The sequence below is a fragment of the Pieris rapae genome, chromosome Z (genome assembly GCF_905147795.1).
Source record: "Pieris rapae chromosome Z, ilPieRapa1.1, whole genome shotgun sequence".
NCBI lineage: Eukaryota > Metazoa > Arthropoda > Insecta > Lepidoptera > Pieridae > Pieris > Pieris rapae.
In genome coordinates, this window is record NC_059534.1 from 11,860,725 (window position 1) to 11,886,307 (window position 25,583).

A 25,583-nucleotide genomic window follows, 5' to 3' on the forward strand; every position below is an offset into this window, starting at 1 on the left:
CAGCGTTTTTGTCAAAGAAAAGCGAGAGAGAGTCACATAAAAATATATTATAAAATGCACGCTTTTGGTTGATGTATTCGTTTAGTAGTCACATATTAGAACTTTAGATGGAAATATTGTCGCATAACGTCAAATTAGCAAAACATACTTAAACGCTCGCCAGCTCCATATTTATTATTAATTATTAGCACTCACGACACAATGTATGAAAATAATTACTGTATAGATTAACAGACGTTCTTAATTGTTTAATAGTAAACTAATGGTCTGCTTCACGTCAGTTCCTATTCTGTAAGACTTAGTCTTAAACTTAGTCTTTGTTTAAATATTTTATTTTTCTGTTTAATGTTGTTTTGTTTTTTTCTTTGTCTATGCATTGTTTTGTATGTGATTTAAATGTAAACATTTGTATGCATGGAGTAGTCTGTAATGTAATAAAATTAAAATAATACTACTTATATTAATACTTTAGTATTGTAACTTATAGTCAAAACCGAAAAATCGGACATACAAAGTTCACGTTCCAATTAACTGAAGTAGATGGTAACAATTATAATCTGGAGGTTGTACGTTGCTTTGGCTTCCCTTTAACCTTAAGATGCCCTCACAAAAAACGTAATTGAAGCGCCTTTTTAAGCAGCAGAAATCTTATAAAAACTTCTAATAAGAGGGAGGAATTTGCTTGACTGTGCATTGAAATTTAAAAAACATATATTTCTCTTTTGATGCCAAGCTTGATTGAATTAACAGCATCTTTATCCTAATAATGTTTGACTCAACCTGGGATCTATACATTCTGTAGCTGGAAAGGAGCGCTATTATAAAACATTGTAATCGCATTTAAATAGTTCTAGAATGGTTACTGTGTTAGTGCATTATGCATTCCGTTTCTCATGTATATATGTGCATAGTGAGCTATTTTTGCCATTACACGGGTTATTATATAATTTTGTTGGGAAAATGGTGGCGCAGAACCAACACTGCAATATTAAACATTACTGTCAACATGCCGGCTTGTTTAGAATAATTCATTAGAAAATATTCAAACACAAAACAGATAGATAGATAGAATGCAATCTCTTTGCTGTTTACACTAAACTAACTATATTTGAAAATCAATATAAACCAAATAAAGTAAATGAAACCGTACAAAAACAATAAATATATTAAATAGCTTTTAATTATTTTAAAATCCTTTTTCAGTTAAAATCTTACGATAGGATTGTACAGTCGTAGGCACAGTTGAAGTGTCGTTTTCGTACAAAGGTCTAACCACATACACCGATCCGACCTACAATGGATAGCTTGTATCGAGAGATAGCTATTACACTCCGTCGATTGTTTATTGGCACACTTTTATCAATATTAGTATTAAAAAGTCTATCTCAGATGGTCAAAAATGGATTCGGATACGTTATTGGGTTTGAGCGTAACAGTTGGTGGACACTGGACAACATGGGCTGATTGTGATTCCGGCCGCAGTCACTGGTATCAGCTAGTTAATAAAATGAAAACCGCCTGGCAACAAACGATCCGCAGCGAAATATGATCTCCCAAACAGGATGACGAGTGATCTCATATTACTTATAACTCCTCAAAATTAGGTTTGAATGGGTAATTTATTAAGTCGCTTTGTTCATACGCAGTTGGCTTTGGTAACGCAATACTCTCGTCAATACCAGTAATGCATATGATAAACAAAGTTCATTTACTTGATTCGTAACTTCACTTTTGGGTACTTCTTCGGTGATACAAAACCGACAGTAGTATCGACTATGCTTCATTATGTATTTGACAAAATTTTATTATCAAAACGCGAATAGGTATCTATTTTTAAACCAAATGAAGACCTAAGTAGTAGATGGTAAAACTCCGATATCTTTATCGTTACAGAATATGGCATCTGGATCGGCACGGATGGAAATTTCTTTTTGTGCCCTACCAAGTACGGACGATGGACGAAAATACACACAAATACTTTCTCTGTCAAATATATAGGCTAAAACTAGTACAAGCCTTCGTCTTCGAGTCCGATTTCTATTACTGAATAATTTACGCAATAAGCAATATTGGTGCTAATTTGCCCAATATGATTACTTCATTTTTTTATATTTTTTATAGAACAGACGCAAACGGGCAGGAGGCTGATGATGTTAAGTTATGACATGATGTTAAGTGATACCGCCGCGCATGGACACTCTCAATGCCAGAGGGCTCGGGAGTGCGTTGCCGACCTTTAAAGAATTGGTACGCTCTTTTCTTGAAGGACCCTAAGTCGAATTGGTTCGGAAATAAGCGAAAATAAGAAGTGGGCAGCTGGTTCCTCATAGTGGTGTAATATAAAAAATCTACTTGTTTCCGCTGGAATCAAACGCAACGACCTTCCGTTTAATTCCCTATTTACTGGATAAACATAATATTATTTCCCAATTCTATTAAAAATGGTGGAACCGTGCTTTATGTATGGCTATCACCCTAGCACTCCCTCACAATAAACAAACTAAACATGTTTTTCTATTTCTATTTCAAAAATTAGATAGATTTTAGGTTACTACAATTTAATTGCAGGGTTGTGTCGCCATCTGTGATTATTTTTACAATGGGATATACTGTTTATACGCATAAAATGCTCTTTAGCCGGCAATAAATTTAAATGTTGTTAAATAAGTTTGAAAAAAAGGGTTATTTTCTACATTTATTAAAAATACAATATTAGTCATTCCAACAGTTTGAAAAAAAAATGTTGCCATCTATGTCTTTCTTTTTAAATGATGTCTAGCAGCTTTTTGTAGAAATAAGACGTATTTTTGGCTTTTATTAATAGATGTCGTTGTTTAAAAAAATATTATATTTAAATTTTCTTTTTTTTTATCTATAATATATTTAAATTTATCAACCTATAAAATATATTAAATCAAATATAAAAATAATAAACATAATAAATAATTAAATAAAACAAATAATATTAAACATTTATATTAGGGTTTCATACGAATGTTAATTTTGAATATAATTAAAAATAATATATGTTGTGTGTATATTTCACTCTAGCACCCTACATAGGGACATCATTATCCGCTAGATGGCGATTAAACACGATAGCATTTATAAAAAATTTATGAGGTTATAATAATATAATACCTTAAATTGGAATTCTAATTTTTTTATAAAAAAATTGAGATTTGACCTGTTTCTAACTCACAAGCATGAAGATTTCAGTACATCAGGCATCCGCTACGGGACCCTTCCACAAGTTTCCACCTTGCGGATTAATTGTAGATTTAATAGCTATTCACATGGATTACAAAACATTAGAAGGTTTATAAGTTGTTTCAATTTTTAAGAAAATTTTAAAGATTTAAAACATTCTCAACTCATTCTCTAAATTATTCTAGCGATCAATATTTTATCTTTAAAGTATTTATAGTGTATTTTCTTTCTCTTTTTATTTATTTTCTTTGATTATTGTTATTTTGTGTGGTTATGTGTGTGTGTTTTGTTTGTAATAAATGTTATGCGTGTTTATCTGTCTGTCTTCTTCTTCAAATTGTGTACAGTATGGGTCTGGTCTTTACCTTTCTTTAAGTAATAAATAAAGATTCCCACTGAGGTTAAATATAATTCAGACTGTGTTTAATTTGTTTATTTGTTGTAGCATTCAGACTAGAACTCAAAACGTTTTAGACATTCATAAGTGAACATTGTGTTACCTGAATGAATAAATGATTTTAATTCTCCAAAATGTCGTTTAATTTTCGTACGTCTGTGAGGACAAAGAGGGATCAACCCTCTCACGTGGCGGTAAAAGATTATAGTAAAGTATATGATAAAGATTTTATTTTCAATTGTAATTATTTATTGGTTATTATGATTATTGGTTACATTGATAAAAAATAATTAAGAGATTAACTTACAACTAAAAGGAAGGAGGCCATGGCTGATGGCACACAAGTTTACCATAGTGTTGTCAAGTCCATTGACATTATATCTGACATAATATGTCAGTCGTCGACGCCATTTTGGCAGGTCGAATCTTATTCATTTCAAATACTGGGTATATTTGAAATTAATAATATTCTACTAGTACAATTCGATTTCATGTATTGTTTTTGTGTTAAGAAGCCTCGGTATTCTTAAACATTTACTTACTACTTAAAACCACATGCACTATATAAAACATATTTAAAGCCACACTTATGCCGAGATCTATAGAGCGCACTTACACTTTGCTCAGACTAAACTATCGAGTTAAGTCATATTTGGTATTTATAGAGCAAACTACGAATCTCTCGGAGTGTTGGCTTAGCTTTATCTCAAGTCCACGAAATCGACGACTTACCAAAAACTTTGACTATAAGCCTAACAAAAATAATGGCCCAAAATTTACTTTGCCATCATATCTTTTACTTGACTTTTTATTTTGTCGTATCAGCCCCATAGCAGTGACATATGTTGACAACAAAATTCAAACTAACTTCAACTCTCGCTTCAAATCTGTTATTTTCGTTTGCCTAAAAATATTAATATCTTAGATATTTAATCTTCTCTACCGTGTCACATACTGTAAGTATCTACACTATCTATAAATATCAATATGCTGTAAGATAAATACAAAGATCTTCATACACTTCATTCACTAATTAGGTATAAGCCCGCGGCAAAAATTTAATGGTTATCTTAGCCAATAAAAGACATTCCTAAATGTTTACTTATTAGACTGTTTACTTTTTTAGCTGGTACTGATCATGACAATAATAGTGAAAGCTGGAGACCAAAGAGGGCAAGAGCGTCCACTATAGATGCCACATTTAAATATGTAAATCAGCCGGGAACAAGCCGCAACTGGACTGAAGAAGCTGGGTTGACGGAAACCAGTGTTGAGGTCACCACTTAAAGTGATTCTGCAAGCAGAAAAAAACCTTCATTTGAAGACATTAAATAAAAATTGCTGTGGCAAGAGTTGGACAACAACAAAAGAAAATATGAGATAGAAATGGAACATTTAAAATTAAAAAATCAGTTAGAAATAGATTCTTCAACAAAAAAATAAATTATCATTAGAAGCTTTACAGTTAAAAAAAGAATCGGAAAATAAATGATTAAAATACAATATGTTTTGTTTGATTTTCTTTATTACCAAAAATGTAGTTTAATTGGGCAATCACGGATTGCCGGAATGCTAGACCGGTAGGATATATTTCATTGTTTTTGTGTTCTTCAACTTCTGGTGTCTGATCAGCAAGATCGCCATCGTCATAAGCATCCCATCTCTCTATACATATATTATGCTGTACAGCATAAGCAATATTTATATTACTGGTATTTGTCAATTTTGACCGTAGCCCTAGCTTCATTTTGGTTGTGTTCGTTCCGAACATATACTTTTGGTATTCGGGGATTCATATCGGCTGCAGTTCCTACCCTTTCAATGTTTTCTATTAAAGATAGAACTCTCTCTCTATATTCTCCATTATGTCACTTTCGATAAAGCTAGGTCCAGGTCCAAGTCAAAGCCAGTCGTTGTTTTAAAGTATAATTAAACATTTGTAACAGCTCACACAAACAGAAACAGCAAAAGTGAAAAAGCGATTGAAAATTTTTAATTGTAAATACAAGTTGTCATAACAATGCGATCCATTCTACATAACAAAAAATTATTGTCATCTCTGTAATTATGTCATTTAACTTTTAAATAATTTTTCTAAAGGTAAACTTGTAAAATTCTAGTTATTGCAATAATAAAATAAATAGATATCAATAAATGTGTACCGTTTTAGACGTTTAAATATTTGTTATTGTTATACTTTTTTAAAGAATAATAAAGAAGGTATTCCGTGAAATGAAACATCACTTTGTATTTTGTCATTTTCTGTCTTAGCTTGTGCTTAGCTTAATCTTACCGTTAAAATGTCTATAAATACCAAATCATAGTTTATGCTAAGTGTACACTAAGCTAATACAAAAAGTTTGAGCTAAGTCAAAGCGCGCTCTATAGATCTCGGCATTAGAGTAGCTTAGTAAGAGTTACTTAAGACATTTAATCAGATCAAAAGCAAGGTATTTTTTACTCATATACTTTTAAATTGGTATTTAAATAGCAATTAGACAAGTGTCGATTTTTTTTACTCTGACTCGTTGAGAATACAAGTACGTAATAATGCATCTATGACTGCGTAAGGGTCGCAATTGGAAGCGGGTCGCCGGTCTTCAAGGTAGCCGCACGATTCTTCAGCACACTTCCTGGGTATCCTGATGCTACAACTCCTGTTAGCAACACCTGAGGAAGTTATAAATAGCATTAGAACCTAAAACAGAAGTGGCAATGGGCGGAGCTTATAACAAGATATTTACAGATAAAAGGTGAAAATTACAGATAAAAACAAAAAAATAAAAAAATATGTATATGGATTGTTACAAAGGTCGGAGGAGAGAAGGGTGCCCTAAAAAAAGTGGATAGAAGATATAGAAGCGTTGGCGGGAGGCGTGGAAGAAAAAAACTTGGAGATATTTGGAAAAATCTAGAAGAAGCAATGGCTTCTTCTAGATTTTTTCTTTCTTTTTCTTGTGGGTAATGACCCACAAGAAAAAAATATAATAAATCTAAGATTTGATAAGATTGGAAATAAACGGGCTTTATTTTTATTGTATTTACAGAAATAGGTATTAAGGGTTGGTTCGAAAGTTATGGTAATCTTTCGTAACCAAGTTCAAGACCAGCCAGGTCTAAGTATGACTTCCGTCGTGGAACGCCTATAATGCGATTTTCGTCCCCCATATAACGCGGTATTACCCCTTTGTGTAATTTATTATGATTTGTGAAGTCCATAATTATTTTTGCATACCTTTCTATCTGTTTAAATTGTATTGAAACGGTTTTATATTACATTAAACTCAATAACTTTGAGACGTATAAATTCGTGGTCCTATTTTTGAATTGTTCAAAGGAACGGTTTTGCGACCCGACCCAGTGTTAACTGTATTTTGTCACGTTCATTTATTTACAACGCTTTTTAATGATAGGTACGTTTATAGGTAAGGGATAAGCGACAGGGCTACAGATACTTAAAGAACATCAACATGTATAAGCAATTGGCCAATTATTGATTAATTTACCCGAAGTAAAATTGTTAATACTGGCGGTCTCATGCAGACCAGTGAGACGGCGCTCGTTGTCTTTGCCTCCGCGAGGGTCGTACACTTGAATGTGCTTCATGTGCACCTTAGACAGTTTTTCTATCGCCTTCTCGATTTCTCTGAAATTTAATTTTCGCCTTTTTAACCTGGCTAAGCTGAACTAACGCGCCAGAGAGGTCGGCTTATTATTGTCGTAGACTTAAGATTTATTTTAACCCTATAAGAAAAAATCCATAGAGGTTAAATCAGGACTGCGTGGGGGGTAATTTCTGTCACCTCTCCTAGGGATTGGGCAGAGACGTATTGGACATGTGTGACGTTGCTCCGTCCTGTTGGAAACATGTTCTTTGGTTTCAGCCAGGAAAATTTTGAAGTTGGCACCAAGAAGTCGTTTAACATTTTCACGTAACTGAAAACTAAATCTAGACATCTATAATTATACCAACTTAATTTTATTGGGCACAGAGAATTAACACTTATACTACGTTAATTTGATACTTAAACAGACAAAGTTCAAAGTAATTTCAGTCATTACAATAAACTGAAATGCCATTTATCCGTTTCAGCACCTAAAACACATGCTCAGTACTTTTTCTTAGTGTTTTTGAATAAGAAAATGATATCACATTTTATAAAAATAAATGAGATAATGCTTTGTAATTGTACAAAAAGCAATAAAACAGGAACCCAATTTATCAAAAATGCTTCAAACACGGAAAACAAGCAAACAGACTAAGGTCTAGACTGAGTTGGAAGAAACTGTAGTTTCTCGTTTCTCAAATCAGGCTCCGATTTCTAAGCAAAAAACCCATTGCTCGACTGTTCGTATCTCAAAACACACGATATAAAAAAAAATCAGTGGCGCTACAACCTCTTTAGGTCTTGGCCTCAGATTTCTGAATCTGTTTCATGATCATTTTAAATCTAATAAGCAAGTAGCCTTCAGTGGCTGACACACGTCGTCACTTTTTGCATGTCGGTTTCCTTACGATGTTTTCCTTCACCGTTCGAGCAAATGATAAATGCGCATATAGAATGAAGCTATTGGTGCACAGCCGGGGATCGAACCTACGACCTCAGGTATGAGAGTCGCACGCTAGCCATTAGGCCAACACTGCTCATATATCGAGAGGTACTTGCTAATTGGTGTTAATTGACCTTCGGTACTTCTATTGTCATGATGCAGAGTGTTGCATAGTTGTAATCTCGTGCACTATTTTATTACCAGTCAGTAGTTCCAATATAAATTAGCGTTATTAATAAACAAAACAGACACCTTTTATTTATTTATGAATTCCACTAAATAAATACAAATATCAAATAATACATTGACCTCCAATAAACGTCCTTGTGAGACTTGTGAGAGATAAAATAAACTTATAGGTAGCGTTCCGATTAAAAGAAAAATAGATTTTCAGTAACTGCACAACTTAACAATATAAAAAATAGGACTGTTTAAAGAGAACCTCAATAAGCTCGAACAATTTTCTTTTGTCCAGGATCCCTCATTGCCCATTTAAATACTTACACAATACCGTTTTTAGCTCGCATAGCCTTTGTTGAAAAGTTCACGTGCGCTCCGGATCCGTTCCAGTTCTCAACAGGTTTAGGATCAAAAGACACAATAATCCCGAACTCTTCAGCCAAGCGATGAAGAATGAAACGCGCCATCCAGAGGTCGTCCGCTGCTTTCACACCAACCGCTGGTCCCACTTGGAACTCCCATTGAGAAGGCATCGCTTCCGCGTTGGTACCCGCGAGCGGGATACCGGCATAAAGGCAACACCTAGAGGTTTATGTAGCTTCACATTCTATATAGCTTATTACAAGCCCACACACGGTTAGAAGAGCCTCTATCCCAGACAAGGCACCACGTGCCTAGTTCCCCCACCCAGGACAATCATGACTCTCACGACTGTCCTGCATCACACACCCCAGCATCCTGGTATAGAATATTACACTTTTATTTAAAAATAACACTTTTACCGTAAGCTCGCGATTTTCAATTCTAGATTTAAGTTCTGGTTGTGCAATGGACCTTACATGTGGCGTTTTTATTTAAATAAGAAAGTTAAAAAAGATTACCACCAATAATTAACGACAGTTTCGCCATTAAACAATAAAACAAATGCAGGAAGCTTAAACTTATAGAGGATTTAAGGCCGGGTAACTTTTAGACGTGCATAGCAGTTGCCTAAGCAACGTTTTACGTGTTAAATGGATATATAAAGTGAAAATAGGTGTCGAATGTTAATCCATGTTTTGAATATTTACAAGTAATGCGCTTGAACGAGATCCCTTGCGAAGACTTTGTTGGCCCCGACGCCGCAGTAGTAAGGCCCCTGAGGGGGAGGGCAGTCGCCAGGAGGCCAACCGAAGGGCCGCAGTTCTGCGTCCAGGAGAATGTACTCTTGTTCAATCCCGAACCACGGTTCCTCTGTTGTGCATTTATCATAGGCAGCTTGGCAGTTTACTCGATGATTTGTTACTGTTTAATAATATTACATTTTTAAATTATTGTAAAGTAATGTGTATGAATAAAATAATGCTGACGCCAGTTGAGTTCGGTGACACTTCTGTTACCTATAAAGAATATAAGTGTAGTCGACCTTTTGGACATTACCGGAAACGAAAGTATTATATTACATTTTATAAGTGTATGTATATTAATTAATTATTAAACTGACGTTTTACAATTTATTGGTCGCAAAGGTACGATGATTGGTAACATTTGGTTTGCGCTTTTAATTATTATTAATATCAATATTAAAAAATAGGCGTTGATAAGGGTAAAAAATATAAAATTTGGTATAAAAATACGTGTACGTCTAACCGGATGGGCACTTCGTGACATAATAATCAAAAGGTTTACATTCAAATAATTACCTGTAGGCGCCATATTGTATTTATATGTGTCACACATGACCAAAATGTGCGGTCCTCGCCTAAAGGGATCCTTGTAAATGGTTCGAGGCACCAAGTGAGTATCTGCATTTTTTCTATCAGCTTGTCCAGTGGAGCTTCCATCGAAATTCCATACTGGTAATTCTGAAGATATAACAGTCAAATTTTTTATTTATATATAACACTTTAATTTTATCGACAACTCTTTGCAAATATCAGTAGTTTTACAGTTTTTTTTAATTGGATAGGGGGACAAACTATCCTACGGGACGCCCAAAAAGGGTAGTCATCGCAGCCTATGGACACCCATTTGAATGGGGTCTTTGAGGTGCCCTTTTTCTTTAAACAATTGGAGGTCGCATCTCGCAGTGAATTGCTCCACCGGGAGTGGATTCTTCGATTCGCTAGTTCGCAAAAGAAAGTGTCTCGTGAAGCAGTCAGTCTTTGACCGCTCACGGTGCTGCTGCTGAAATTTAAATTATTACGGTGATGAAATGATGCAGGGGTGGTCAATCCAAACATAAAACATAAACTTTCTGCATAGTACACATTACAGAATACGCATAAAGACGCAATGTCAAAGTCAAATTCAATGAGGTGAGCAAGAAGTGGACTTTTTTTGTTTTGGGAAACTACATTAGAAATACTTGAACATATCGCGCGATAGAATAAGCGCAAAAGAAAAATAGAGAATAAAACAGGACATTTGAATCATTATATTAGATTTACATACTAATTGTCCATAGAGTGAAATGACAAAAGGTTTCCTTCACGTCAGTTCCTATACTGCAAGAAGGAGTTAGTCTTATATTTAGTTGTATTGTTTAGTGTTGTTTTTTTGTGTATGTTTGTGATTTAAATGTTAATAGTTGCTACAATCTTAGTTTGTTGTTTAATAAATATTATATCCACCAGAAATTGCTCTCTAAGCCGATAGGAGAGGAGAGAGTTTAATGCCAGTTTTCCTCTTCCGTTCTACGCCCTTGATTTGGAAATGGCAGTAAACGTAAAAATAGAAGCATTCAATGTATATTTTTTCTTTGACGTTCATAAGTGCGCATTGTTTTACCTACATAAATAAATGATTTTTGATTTTGATTTGATATAAATAATTGATAGACGCGTTTGAATCCCGGATTTCTCATGTCTCGTATCTGAAACGCTCAGGATGTACTAGAAAAATATTTGTTTCGAATAGTCCGTACGCCGAGGAAGCCCATACGATAGTTATATACTAGTGTTAACTAGTCAATGGTCCTGTAATGAAAGATGAAACCATATGTATGAAATCACTTGTGAAGCCGCACCTCTAGAGGCTAATTTATTTGATGATACTCACGAAACACGAGCCTAATTCATTAATGGATAGTCATTAATCACTTCCGCGATTGCATTAATTCGGGTACAGAAAATGATATGCTGATTCAAATGATTACCGAGTAATCTAAAAAAAAATAATGTTAAAGTATTAAGAGAGTGTTCAGAGGAGTTGTTCTAATACCTGCAGCTGAGTTTCATTATCGGACGTCAAGGGCAGGAGCCTTTGCGTGCCTTCTGGCTAGTGCCCATGGGCGGCCGCGGCGGTATAACTTATCATTAGGTGAGCCTCCTGCCCTTTTCCTCCTATTACAAAAAATATTCACGCAATAATCTACACACTCGGTGTATTTTATCATACAGAAATAACGGTATTCAGTAAACAGTGTAAAATTTTGAATCCGGCGATTAACTCAAAAACACCGAATTAGGAGGGTTTCAGTGAAAAATTAATTTAATATGCTAATATGTGAAGTAACTGTGAGTGGGATATAATACTTTTTTTTTTCATTTATGTCCTCAAATATCACAAGCCAAAATATAGACAATCAAATACTTATGAAAGTATGTTTTGATTTCAGTATTATCCTTAAGAAGGCGCAGCGCTAACCAGATCTATGCCATTTCCTTACAATCAGTAGCCCCCAATAAGGATTTTCTGTGTCGTAGAAGTCGCATTGGTCCGCCAAGCATCCGCGAATATACTATGTAAATACATAAATAGCAATTAGGCAGAAATTACAAAGCAACAGAAAGCAATAATAATAGAAAAGTCTCGAGTGGAGTTGCTGAAAATGTCCACCGAGTCATTTTTCATCTGAGGCTAATTGTAAACCCGACACATTCTGTTACGCGATAAGCAAAAGTCGTTAAAAATTTATTAGAATTGCTTGCTAAAAGATCGATCTGCAGTGGATCGACATTTTAGCAATAAATTATTTATAAATATTATAATGTATTTTCTTGTACAGAAACACGACATCCATGTATTGATTCAGAACAGCGTAGAAGGCTACACGAGCTGGCGAACAATTAATCATGTTCACCAACGGGAACGACGGGCAGTAGATTTTTATTTATTTTATTTTGGCTTTTAAACATCACATGTTATAATGAAGACTATCAGATACTCGAAATGACATGAGAATTTAAGAAGGCGCAGCGTTACCTAGATCCATGCAACTTCCTCGCATAGGATTATAGAGACATCGACTGATAGAAATTTTTATAATAAAATGGGTGTATAGTTAAAGTGCACATTCTCACTAGTCCCATCTCTCTTGCACAAGCAAAACTAACCTGATGGAGCCCGAGGATAAAAGCTCAGTGTCCTGTCCTTGCACCGAATGTGTTCTCCAGTCCCGTCGATCCACACATAGGTCGCAATGAGCCTAGTATCATCTTTACTAAACAACTCAATGTTCTGATAACGACTCAGCAAACTCTTTGAAAGGGCTGCATTGGGTGAGTTAATCAGTACAGGCCCAGATAGGATCTTTGGATTATCTGTAAATGAATGATATAAAGTAATTATGTATTCGAAAAAATTGCAAAAACGAGCAGGCAATATGACAGGAGGAGCCGGGCGAAACGCCCACCTGATGTTAAGTGATCCCCCGCACAATGAACCTAAGTCGAATTGGTTCGGAAATACTTAAGGGTTGTACATAGTCGTCGTGCGCTGCAATAATTGCCTAAAGAAACTCTCAGTATTGAATCGACGTGATATTGATGTTATTTTGTAGGCGTGAAGTCAAACTTAGCGTCACAGTTGAGAGCGCTGAGCACGACTCTTGTATGTCAAATACAAGTTGAAATAAATTTTAATATTATTATTTTCATACAAATTATTTTAACACTACTGCTCTAAAGGTGTTTATTAATTGTAATTTTGTACCCTTACTTGTGTTTTCAATGTTAAAGTGCAAATCGGTTTCTCGAATCTGTAAACCAGTTATATTATAATAATATAAAATAACTATATATATATTTCTTGTCTGCGTGTGTATGTGACTGAACTCCTCCTAAACGACTGGACCGATTTAGACGAAATTTTTTGAGTGTGTTCAAGGGGATCTGGGAATGGTTTAGATTCACAATTTTGTCCGCTGGACAATGTTTTTTTAATTAATTTTCAATTTATTAGTTGCTGTTGATTTTGGAATGTTTTGGATCCGACAGACGGCGCTACCATCGCAGTGTCAAATTTTAAATAATATTCGAATTTTAATTTTAGTCTGTCCCGAAATTTAAAAAAAGTTTTGTTATCATTGTGTTATATCGTGTGTGATCATGTGCTGGATCGTTAGATATTGTCATAACATTTGAATAATAATTTTCATCAAAATGGCTTATTAAAAATTGAAATTTTGAAATTAAAGACGTGTAGACAGGACAACGTCTGTCGGATCCGCTAGTAATAATATAAAATAACTAGTTATTAGTTTATAAAGCTAATTTATCATTAAAGACATCCGAGGTAGATAATATGTCATAACGTATAATATCTATGAAGTATGTATCCGTTATACGCAGGATATACCGTATTATGATGTTTCCCGACCTTGAACATGGCGATAGTAAACAAGGCTACGGAGGTTTGGCCAATGTCATAAATTTACATTCGCGTATTTTTGTGGTAAAACAAGTATGTTGATAGCCGACCTTTAGATAACTATTACCATTATGTAATATATTTATTGCTTCAATAGTATTAAATTAACAAGGGACTTGATTGCTTTTCTTATTTGTAATTTAGAATTTGATAACGTTTCGATACAGTTATGTGAATTAAATTTTATTTATTGTATACATTATATTGGTGTAAATTTTGTAGCCTACAAATATAAATACTCAATGAAGATGCAATTCGTAAAAAAAGGCCAAGGATCGGAGGATCGGAGGATAATTGAATGAAACCTCGTTAAGTAAAACCTCGATAAGTCAAAAACCTCCAAATCTCGAAAAAATGTTTTGTTCCCTTCCCTTCAAACACCAAAACCTCCAAAAGAACCTCCGAAAAGAGGAGTAGCGACATAGGGTGCTTTTTAAGCGGAAAACGCGCAAACTTGTGTTTTTTTGGGGTTAAATTGGACTAGGTTTAGTCTGCCCCAGTGAGAGACTCCACGTAGTAGACACAAGTTTGTTCCGGTGCTCATCGACATCTGCCCGAGAAATACTTGCGGCCAGTGTAAAGAGTGTCCCCAGTGCTGTTAATTTTAAAAAATAGAGCGTTTAAGGCCGTTTGAGAGAGAGTGTGAAAGGGTGAGCGTAGCATGAAGCAAATAGCCATGGAGCGGGAGTAGAGAGGCAAGCAAGTGAAAGATAGGAGAAGGAGAGAGAGAGTAAGATAGAGCGAACGTCGCACTAGAGCTATAGTGAAAGGTTGAGAGAGAGTATGGGAGATCGTTGAACCGAAAAAAAAATTTCTTAAGTGTTTCTTGTTCTAGTGGGTTCAGTCCTGATTGTCTGCCTTTAAATTGTTTTCTACTTTTGCTGAAATTTTCACGGTTCCCCGAACCATACGGTGGTCTGTTGGGTGGGTGGTATTAATTATGTCTATATTTTCGACGGTATGATGATAGGGTCTTTTAATAATAAAAAAGTCTATTTCATTAGCGATTCGAGTATCTGGTGATAACCATGTCCATTTATTTTTGGTGTTTTTCTTGAAATAAGAGTTCACAATAAACAGTTGTTTTTCTAAACAAAAGTCAGTAAGTCGTTTGCCTCGCTCGCTTCTCTTACCGTCTCCCCATAAACCCATAACCAACTTTTCATCTGGAGTGGCTCGGCCTATTTATGCGTTAAAATCTCCAAGCACAAATGTGTATGGCAGAGAATTTACTAGTACATTATTTAAGCTATCATAAAAATATCTATGTTTTCTTGGCTTGACTTCGCTGTGGGGGCATAGACTTGAATTATGTTAATCTTATAATCATTAAAGGACATTTAAAGTTTTGCTACTCTGTCTGATAGAACCTCTAAATCTACAATATTTGATTTCAACTCCTTTTTAACCACAAATCCTACACCATTTCTTCCACTTTTCTTTCCGGTGTATAAAAAGATGTAGTCTTCGTATTCAATAATGTGTGTTCCCTCTTTTCTAATATCAGAGAGGCCAAGAATATCCCACTTTGTGTTTTGCAGAGCATGTTCTAATTCCTCTTGACGGCCGTTGCCTGCGAGCGACCTTACATTCATTGTACAAATTCGTGTGCCTTGAATATGGCGAGAGTGTTTTTCTATTTTTCGGTGGAGGGTGGTGGTCTACTGCCCCCACGGGGACCAGCCGTATTGGGGGAGATTGTTCTTATTATGTTATTTGTTTTCTGGGTACCAACACATGGTTGCTATGATCTTTTATCAGAGGAAGTAGGTTTAGAAAGAGAGTTCGATCTGGCCCTCATCATGTCAAAAGCACTTATTCGATTAGTTTTAGACGAATGAAGTGCCTGTTGTTTTTTTGGTTGAGCCATATGTTCAGCTTGTGGAGAAGCTGATAATTCTCTCTTCCTTTTGTCTGTGTTAGAAACATTTTCCTTGACTATAAGTTGGTCGTATTTTAAATATGCAATCTTACCATTCTTTAGTTCTTCTATTAATTTTAATTTCAATAATTTTCTTTTTTCTAACACTTCTTTGGAAAAGTCTTCAGAAATAAACAATTGCTTGAACTTTCTCTTATTTTTTAAGATTTCCTGTTTCTTCCAACTATTAACGAAGGATATTAAAATCGGCCTTGGTTTTCCTTCCTGTTTTGTCGGTTTTCCGATACGGTATATTTTGTTTACCTCTGTTTTTTCGAGTGTTATATTTAAATCCGCCAGACATTGCCTTTGGACATTCTGCAATAACTCGGTACTACTACATTCCTCCTCTTTCAAGTTAAAAATGACTAAATTGTTTTCCTTTTTTTCTCTTCTTAAATGTTCGACTTCGTTTTCTAAGGTTGCGACTTTTAATTTTAGGTTTTCATTTTCTGCTAAGACAGATTTTAATTTCTCATCAATTCTATTTATTATTTTATTAGTTAACGATTCTTCCAATTTTATATTCTGTTCCTTCATTTCAATTCTCATTTTCTCAAACAACATTTGAAATTGGTCTTCCATTGTTGTTTAGTGGTAAAAAAATAAAATAAAATAAAAGTAAACTTCGCTTTGTAGTTATGAAAGCGACAGGATTCGATCCGGAAGCCTTAATGTGCACGATGTTCCCGACGACTCGTCGCAAGTGCCAATCGACTAATTACTTAGCTCGTAAATAAATCGTATATAACACATATGATATTGTGATTTATTTTAAACAGTGCTTAGGATGTTAGATTAAAGTACTTGATTTGCACAAGACACTTTTAAAAGTCACTTTACTACACTGAACACACTGAACTGAACCCACTAGAACAAGAAACACTTAAGAAATTTTTTTTTTCGGTTCAACACACTGAAAAATCTAAGAATATCCAAGAACAATATAATAATATTATACATCGAATTAAAACCAGTGTCGAAAAGTTACCAACAATACCAGGGGTAAAGTGAAATAACTAAATTATAACTGAAAAAATAAGAGATATGATAAATGAATATGCCGCGCCTGGCCCGCGACAGACGCGAGTGGAACCGGAAGGAGGAGGCCTATGTCCAATGGTGGACAAACCAAAACTTAACTGAATGACGTTTTATCATCCCTAAATTGTAAAGTTTTTTGGAAATAAAGGCTATTATTATTATTATTATTATGGGAGATCGAGAAAAAATACATGCTATTGGTTGATTTATTCGCTAAGTAGTTACATATTAGAACTTTAGATGGAAATTCTGTCGCTTAACGTCTTGTGCAGTTAACGCAGATATTTTATTTATTTATATTAACATTAGGTACTATATAAATAAATTTTATTGTGAATATAGGTATACAAATACACGGAGTGATCATATTATACTGGTACATGTTCATCTGTTGGGCTTTTACCTAAGTAATAATGAATTTTCCAAGTAAAACTACTTCTGACATGTGTACTTTGTATGCCCGCACTGTTTTTGTTTCTAAGTAGAGTTTGTGGGATACCTACGCGGTCTGCCGCAAGATTTGCTCTTTGTGCACCGTGAGCAAACTTAATCAACATTAATTGAAGATTCTGTCATTGTTCATGGCAAAGGCAAGATGATCCGATATGTGACATATCTGTTTCCTTATTATATTTTGTTCACCACACGATAGTATTATATGCGCGCGTAATATCCAATATCTATAGTATTATAGGGCCTCGTTTTGGAAGTTTTAGTTCCATAGGGCTAAAGTAGTACGAGGACATTGTAAGTAAATAAGAATGTCAAGCAATTAAGAGGTAGATAGCTGATACCGCACCCAAGACAATTTCATGACAGTGCAAGATAATGGTTGTCGATAAACACAATAAACTTACAACAGTAATGTTATCCTTTAAAGAAAAACACTTTTTAACGGATTATAGTTATGTATTATTGTATTTAAACTTATAATTATTTGTACATAATTTTAAATTTAAACCGACGTTTCGCGTGGTTTACAGCGTGCGTGGTCACGGTGACTACGAAATTATTAAATACATAACTATAATCCGTTAAAAAGTGTTTTTCTTTAAATGTGTAAAAGTTATGTTAATAAAAGACAATACTAAATGTTATCCTTGTTGCTTGATTTAAGGTGGAATATACTATCAAACTGTCTACCTATTTTATTTAATGGGAATAACCCTGAACATTTTTATTCTGTTTTTATAGAACAAAAAAGTTCCAAGAGTGAGCTATGGTAAAGTTTGTGAGTTATTTGTTAAATCATATCTATAATTATTCATTATTGTTTCTTTGTATTATATAATCATTATATTTTTTATTGATACTAAACTGTTAAAAAAATCGAATTGCTATATTTTTATTTAATAAATTCTTGCCTCCTGTTATACTTCTTTTACTATTGTAATAAACTGTGTTTGTAAATTTTCTTATGGAAGAGAATGTTGTAATATTCTTTATGAGAAAAACGTAGAAATTATTTTGCCTCTCACTGGACGCACTGCGAACCTGACGAAAGGCGATCTGATAATATCTGTAATCGTACTACAGTTGGTGTCGATCTGAAAATATATCCAAACAACTTTCCAAGTGCATTTGTTAGTCTTTAAATTGAATATCATGTAATTTAAGGTTTGAATTTAATAATAAACAATGTTTAATTCAGCGATGATATTTGGATAGGAGATCGGAGACGGGGAAATGCTTGGCTGGCAACGCACTGGTGAGCCCTCTAGCAACACGCCTTCTGCCCATTTGCAACCCCCATTAAAAAATAAGAAAGTACTTACGTTCCACCTTCGCTTTTGAATCTTCTGCCATGATTGATAACGGAACGACCTGCAAAAGTTTTTATTTGAATTTCCCATTATAAAATTTACCCAACAGCAAGTCAGCCAATGTAACCTTTATTTAATGAAAAAAAATACTAGCATGCGCCTGTCTAAACAACGATTTTAAAATGCCTTAAATTGTCCAACTTCACTAATTATTGCGTGTGTGTGTTTTTGTGAAAATCAAACAAGTCCAATGTGGCTAGAAGCCTGGGTATAAGATTGTTTTTTGGTAAGTTTATAATAATAATAAAGTATCGCCAGATATTACAATTTACATGCCTAGTAGCCGCTGGGTATAACATTCAAGAAGCAGGAACAAAGCTACAATCTGGGAAAACAAAGTTCATGCATATCCGATCCAGTCACAGGATCTTACAGGAATGAGGTCTTTATAGGAAATTACCTTAAAATAATTAAAACTCATTATCACTTTTCAATACGTAGAAAATTAAAAAAACGATAACGAAATTTCTATTACTCAAATAAATTAATTTAAATGGGGAAAAAAACCACAGACTATATTATTCCAAAATTAATTAACTTTCTACCAGCTACACTTCTTACTAATATAACGAGAAACAATATTTAATTTAAATAAAAAAAAATATTACATAAATCAAACAATTATAAATTAAACAAAACAAAAATCAGGCGTCATCGTCATTTAATTCATATTCCAATATTGGAACATCCTGTATTCGAATGAGAATTCTCGTTTAGAACAGGTTTCTTGCATCGGCTATCTTATAACTGATAATGTTTCAATTGGTTTATTACGATGTTCGTGCAATTTTGATGGTTTAATGGTAAAAATGTTATATTGTATATAATATTATGTCACTGGCCTTAGTATGTATATAAGTTAATTATTGAAATATGTTCCACAGCCTGGTGGACTGAAAACCTCTGACCAGTTTTTGTTTCCACCACACCAACTTATTTCTATTTAAGATGATGTATACAATAATTAAATAAAAATTATTTATCGATTTTTAATCATTATTATTAATATGTCGTTGAAGAATATTGTAAATAAGTACATTTGTCTGTTGCAAATTAAATTATTCGTTTACGTTTTTAATTATGAAATGTTTGATAATAATTGACAAGTCATTGTACTCAAAACAATTTTGAACATTACTCAATAACACGTTTGATACGATCAAATAGCCTTTCGCGCACTTATTTATAAATACTTTGGCGCCCAGCCGGGGCTCAAACTCGCGACCTTAGGGGTGACTCGCGAAGCTTATGTACATTGATAATAAGCAGATAGCGACACAAGTTATCAATTTCATCATTCATCATTCGTTTGATTGAACTTTACTTACGCAAATAAATATCTGAATTTTATAAAATAACCACATCTGTACATTTCATAAATTTAATACAAAAATAACGTAAAATATTTAGTACGATGAACTCGCCCGAATTTACTATGCAAACATTTACTAGATACTAATAATAAAATAATATTTGAGAAAATTGTGCCAAAAAACATGTGTGGAACACCAAACGCAAACTATTTTTCAATCTCAAATATTAATTATTTTTTATTTCTGTACTTTGATCTATATGCATAAATTACGCGATAATTTAGAACTAATCAGTATTTTTCCATTTAGATCTTGAGTTCTAATTGGAAAAAAACTACATTCTTAATAAACAATACTATAAAACTGAAATTACTGTTTGTTTAAACCCATTAAATATTAATGGATTTTATGTGCCATAACACCAGCTCCTGCGCTGGTATCAGAATCAGATGTATACCGTCTTACCTCCATAGACTTCCATAGGTGTAATTTATGCAGTATGGCGTATCCAATATAATCCTCTGTCCCTATGTACCTTTGTATGCTTAAATCTTTGAAACTACGCAACGGATTTTGATGCGGTTTTTTTAATAGATAGAGTGATTCAAGAGGAAGGTTTATACGTATAATAACATCCATTAAATAGTGGAGAAGTACTGTTATTTTTGAGGTTTCTAATGTGATGTTGTAAATAATTACACTTTTTCCGCTTATATTGCAAACGCAGGCTGAACCCTACGAGTTTTATCAAAATAATGTACTAAGTATTGTACACATTGAAAAGGTCTACAGAAAAATCCATGATGGTATATGTCTATCTCTTATGGATAACCCACACTAACTTTTTTTTGTCATTTACTTTTTACGACAAGTAATGGCACATTTTCGAAGCGATTTTAACCAATACAGCATTAATCCTTAACCAATTAAATACTTTGAATACATTGTTCATTTAATATAGATCTATACAGCCCATTACAGCTTATTTAGCAGCGATCGAACGCGTATATTATCGGAGCTTTCTAGCGACGGAAATAACCATACATAATAAAAACCTGCTTTTCATCAGCGTTGCACCCGTGCGAAGCTGGGGCGGGTCACTAGTTGACCATAAATCGAAGCGTGTCAAACAGAAGACAGATCACTGCTTATTAATAGGTATCAATAAAACAACTAAATCATGAACAAAATGCATCTGTTATATTATAAACGAGAAATATATCACATAATTAACTTGCTACCTAGAGCGAGGAAAGTTTTAATACGCATGAGGACCAAACTGTTTAAAAATTTTGTATTTTTAATGAATGTTGTAATTATACAACATTCATTAAAAATACAAAATTTATTATATTTGATTGTTTTAATAAAAAGAGAGAGAAAGACAATTTTAGAAATAATAATTAGGTTTAAAATGTCGTATATAATTCCATAAATCTCAGACAATAAATTAAAACATATACTATATCATTTATATATAAGATAATTCAAGGTCAGCTTTCAAATGATATATATTTATAGTTTCTGAATACAATTTATCTCTGAACCAACAACCAAGTTTGGTCTTATGTCATTTTATTAGCAACATTAGAGTTTTGAAACATCGCTCTATTGAGTATCATTACAATTAAAAAATATTCGAAAAACACAATCAAAATCAGTTCAGTAGTTTTAGAGAAAATTTTCCCTACAGAGCATTACGTCTGTATACAGTAGATTTTTCTTAGTGGCAAATCGTTTATATTGTTATTATAATTTAATATAGAGCAGAGGCAAATATTACAAAATTATCTTACAACGTGTGCTAAGTGACAAATCTTATAATTGCATACCTGAGACAATTAATCCTCTAATTATAAATAGATGCGCGTCCCTCTCACTGGCCGAACTCGCACTGTGAGTTATAATGTATTTATTAGTCTTATATAGGGATGGCGATAGGATCGATTATTCGATGAATCAATTAAGAATACTTCGATTCTTTATAATATTTTTGTGAATCAATATTATTTCTGATTCCAATTCGATTCGTGGCTTCTGCGTTACCGACCACAATCAGTTTCTCCAAGGAAAAAATTGGATTAGTTTTTACTCTTTTTGATTTCAATTACCTATTGGAAATTGAAATCAAAAATAACTTAAGACTAAGTTCTTTTGAGAAAAGATTTTTAAAGAATCGATAATGATTCGATTTAATAATGTTCGTTTCGAATCGAGTTTGGCCATCCCTATTATTATGTTTGATCTAATGAAGCCAATCTCCAACAAACAAGTTTGCAGTCCCGTTTGCATGATAGAAAATAACTCTTATGTATGTAAAATTAGAGCTCAAATACAAATAAAAGGTTTGTTATTGGAACAAAAATAAAAAAAAAAAACATGTATGTAATTCACACGTGGTAGGAGTGAAACCTTAAAAACAACGTTAATAACGTAATTATCATATGTAAATTAGACTTTTTTCACTATCTATTTATATGTAAATGTATTAAACTTTTCTTTAAAAGGAGTATATTTTAATGATTAATTTTAATTTATAAATTTTATATGAATCTTTGGCAAATACTAAAATAACGAAAGTTTAAAATTCCATAAAATGGAAAAGAAGAGACTCAAAGAGAGCCTATAAGTACGAGATCCGTTATTTGCTAAAAAAAATTTGTATATTTATAATTAGGAGAATGTATATCTAAAAAGTTGCCTTTAAAAATTTGGCTGCTAGTATTTATAGTGACATTATTTTGAATTGACTTCTGGGAAAGCATTTCGTTCACTTGTTATTAAAATAAAACATCGTCTACATGACGGCAATTTACAAAAAGATTTTAAAAATCACGGGTGCCGTTGATCCTATGGTCTCTTTTCTTCGCAGCCAGGTGTAAACAGGCTACATCATCACGATATAGGATCACGATAAATTTTTACGTTAATAACGTACATTTATTAATCATATATCAAATTGAAGCTATTTTTTTTATTAATTATCTTAAAGATTGCCTAGTGAAATCTGGCCGCAAGTGAGGGTTACCTGTAGTTAAAGATGATAAATATTTAAGGTGGAGTGAAAGAGAGTTAACACATAACATCATTTGTCATTTACTGCATATTTGATTGTTATGATTATATTACTATATTTTAAAAAGTGATTTGAAGGAGTTTTCAAATATTAATTATATATTCTCTGATATCTGTTCTATACGTATTAGTAATATTATATACATATATATATATATTATCTTTACTGATACAAAATTTGTAATAGGTTTAAAACTTGGGGTTTACCGAAGGCAACCAAACCTGAGGACTTTACCAAATACCTAAATAAAATATATCTAAAATGTGGATGGCGTTGCCACTTTAACGATTTGCTCTTTTTCTTACCGATACTCAGATATGCACCCCGGCTGATACTTCCCACCTCTCCTTTTTGCCGCGACTTTGCGATTATGCCAGCCTAGGTCCGATAGCGGAAATGCCAAAACGGACCGACTCATCGACCACGACCGCTGGTTACAGATTCCCTGTTCAAAAAGGTCCGATCAGTTCTGTACAGTACTGTTCAATCAGCCGATTAGGTGATACTTCGCGACTTTACCGCCCACCATGCCGACCCGCCGCACATTTACATTGTGAATAAATAATTGAGAAATCTTTCAGAATCCTATCAATAACGCTTCTAAAATTCTAGATTAAATACTCCTTAATACAAAATACAAATGACACAGAAATGCGCGCGCGTCTAATTGTTTTTAAGGTCCGTGCCCAAATTAGTTGTTGACGAACTTATACGAGCTGATACGTGTTCTTGACACCAGTATCGAAAACACGTGGATGAGGGCTACTAGCGACCTTTCCGTGGGTCCATCCGAGCAGTACTAGAGTGCATCAAGTAGCCAAGTAATTATACAGATAATTTTTTAATTTATGAACTTTATTATTATAATAATATATAGTATTATAGTGCATGCCCCATGAATACATGCTGGGGCTTCCAAACGCATAGAACGCCTAGGAACAGTTAGGAGACTTTCGAGCATCTGAAAGGAGCTAGGCTGACTTAATTAGATAATACTAGGCACAAACCAACAAACTAACAAACAAACTAATAAAAATATCTTTATCTTTCACAACGAACTAAATGAGGTTCGACGTCAGAATTTACAATTTAATTTAATTAATTTTTACATGCAAGACCATTTGTTGTTTTCTAATTCGTAAAAATAACTGTGTGTAATTACCGGAGGAAAATGAAAACCAAAAATTAATTATTAATCATATATTTCCTTATTACAAAACAGAATAATCATATCAATTAAACGTTACAAAAAACCCTTTACTCACCAGACTTGATTTTCTCTTTCATGTTTCTGAAGGGAAATTCATGGGAATTTAAGTAACCTAACAGGAATAAAAATAAAAATTGGATCTTTATTAACATAGAAACTAAATAATCCTCTATTACATAAATAAATGTCAGAATCTAATAAAGGTATAACACTAACATTATCTTATTCAACAATAAGAATAATATGACATTATAATTTACAATTCACATTACGAAAATACACAATATATTTAGTAAAATATTAAATTTATCCAACCAACATCCACCGTCAACCGGCCAATCACTTGCCGAAATCCGGCCCAGCAGCCGAATATTTGTAAAGATAATAAATTTATTTATTTAACTTTTACGAAACTTTTAACTGTCTCTCATGAGTTGTACGTTGTTTAAGCTAAGCAGGGCTGCTAGATGAAAAAAAAATCTCTCCAGTCGCATTTCGTCCCCCGCAACACAGTACACATGCGCAGCAATCCCCCCCACGTATCGACCAGCGCTAGACTTACGTGCCGCTGCCTATACAAAAAAATCATATTGCCGGGAAATTTTAAAGTGAAAAAAAATTCGTCTCAATTTATAAAAAAATAAAAGTATTCATTAGACATTTACATATTTTTCCGGTCGTATTTTGTAACATTTTTTATACGCTTCAAACTTCCGTTTTATCGAAAAAAAATCTGACGACGAAGTTCAGGATGTATTTCAGTGTGTGTCAGGATTGTTCATTACTTGAATATTCAAAAAATTTAAAAGTTTGCTAGGTACAGAAAAATCGTACATTTTCTGTACAATCGTGGTCTATCGATCGTATAATGTATATGAGTAAAAATAACAGAAAATTGTAGGAATTCGATATAAATCGTACACAGAAAGAAGGAAAGATACCAATTCTTAAAAAGGCCGGCAACGCATTCACGAACAATCTGGTATTGACTTTTCATGGGTATCAAGTAACATCATGTGAGCCTCTTGCTCCCTATACTAAATCATCAAATTTTAAGTTAAAAAAGGCAGTATTTGCTAGTAGGAGGATTTATTCATTGATATCAACTTTTTACTGGATTAAGATTAAATAATTATTATTTAAAAATTCAATTTATTGTAATATTTATTGGTGTTAACTTAACTTTTTTCCCTCAACATTTCTTATTGTTAGCCGGAATACCTCGAC

At 33.5% G+C, this 25,583-nt stretch overlaps 1 protein-coding gene across 1 annotated transcript; it reads right to left on the reverse strand.

Moving 5' to 3' along the window:
• Positions 1–6,008: 6,008 nt before the first annotated feature.
• On the reverse strand, positions 6,009–21,965 carry LOC123689097 (glutamine synthetase 2 cytoplasmic-like). The gene is made up of 8 exons (XM_045634207.1): positions 21,903–21,965; positions 18,710–18,758; positions 12,655–12,861; positions 10,021–10,182; positions 9,409–9,622; positions 8,663–8,920; positions 7,114–7,253; positions 6,009–6,277 (listed from the first exon to the last, which is right to left on the reverse strand). Exons 2-8 carry the CDS (start codon positions 18,738–18,740, stop codon positions 6,123–6,125), a joined length of 1,167 nt encoding a protein of 388 aa, XP_045490163.1. The 5' UTR covers positions 18,741–18,758; positions 21,903–21,965; the 3' UTR covers positions 6,009–6,122.
• Between the last annotated feature and the right edge of the window lie 3,618 nt (positions 21,966–25,583).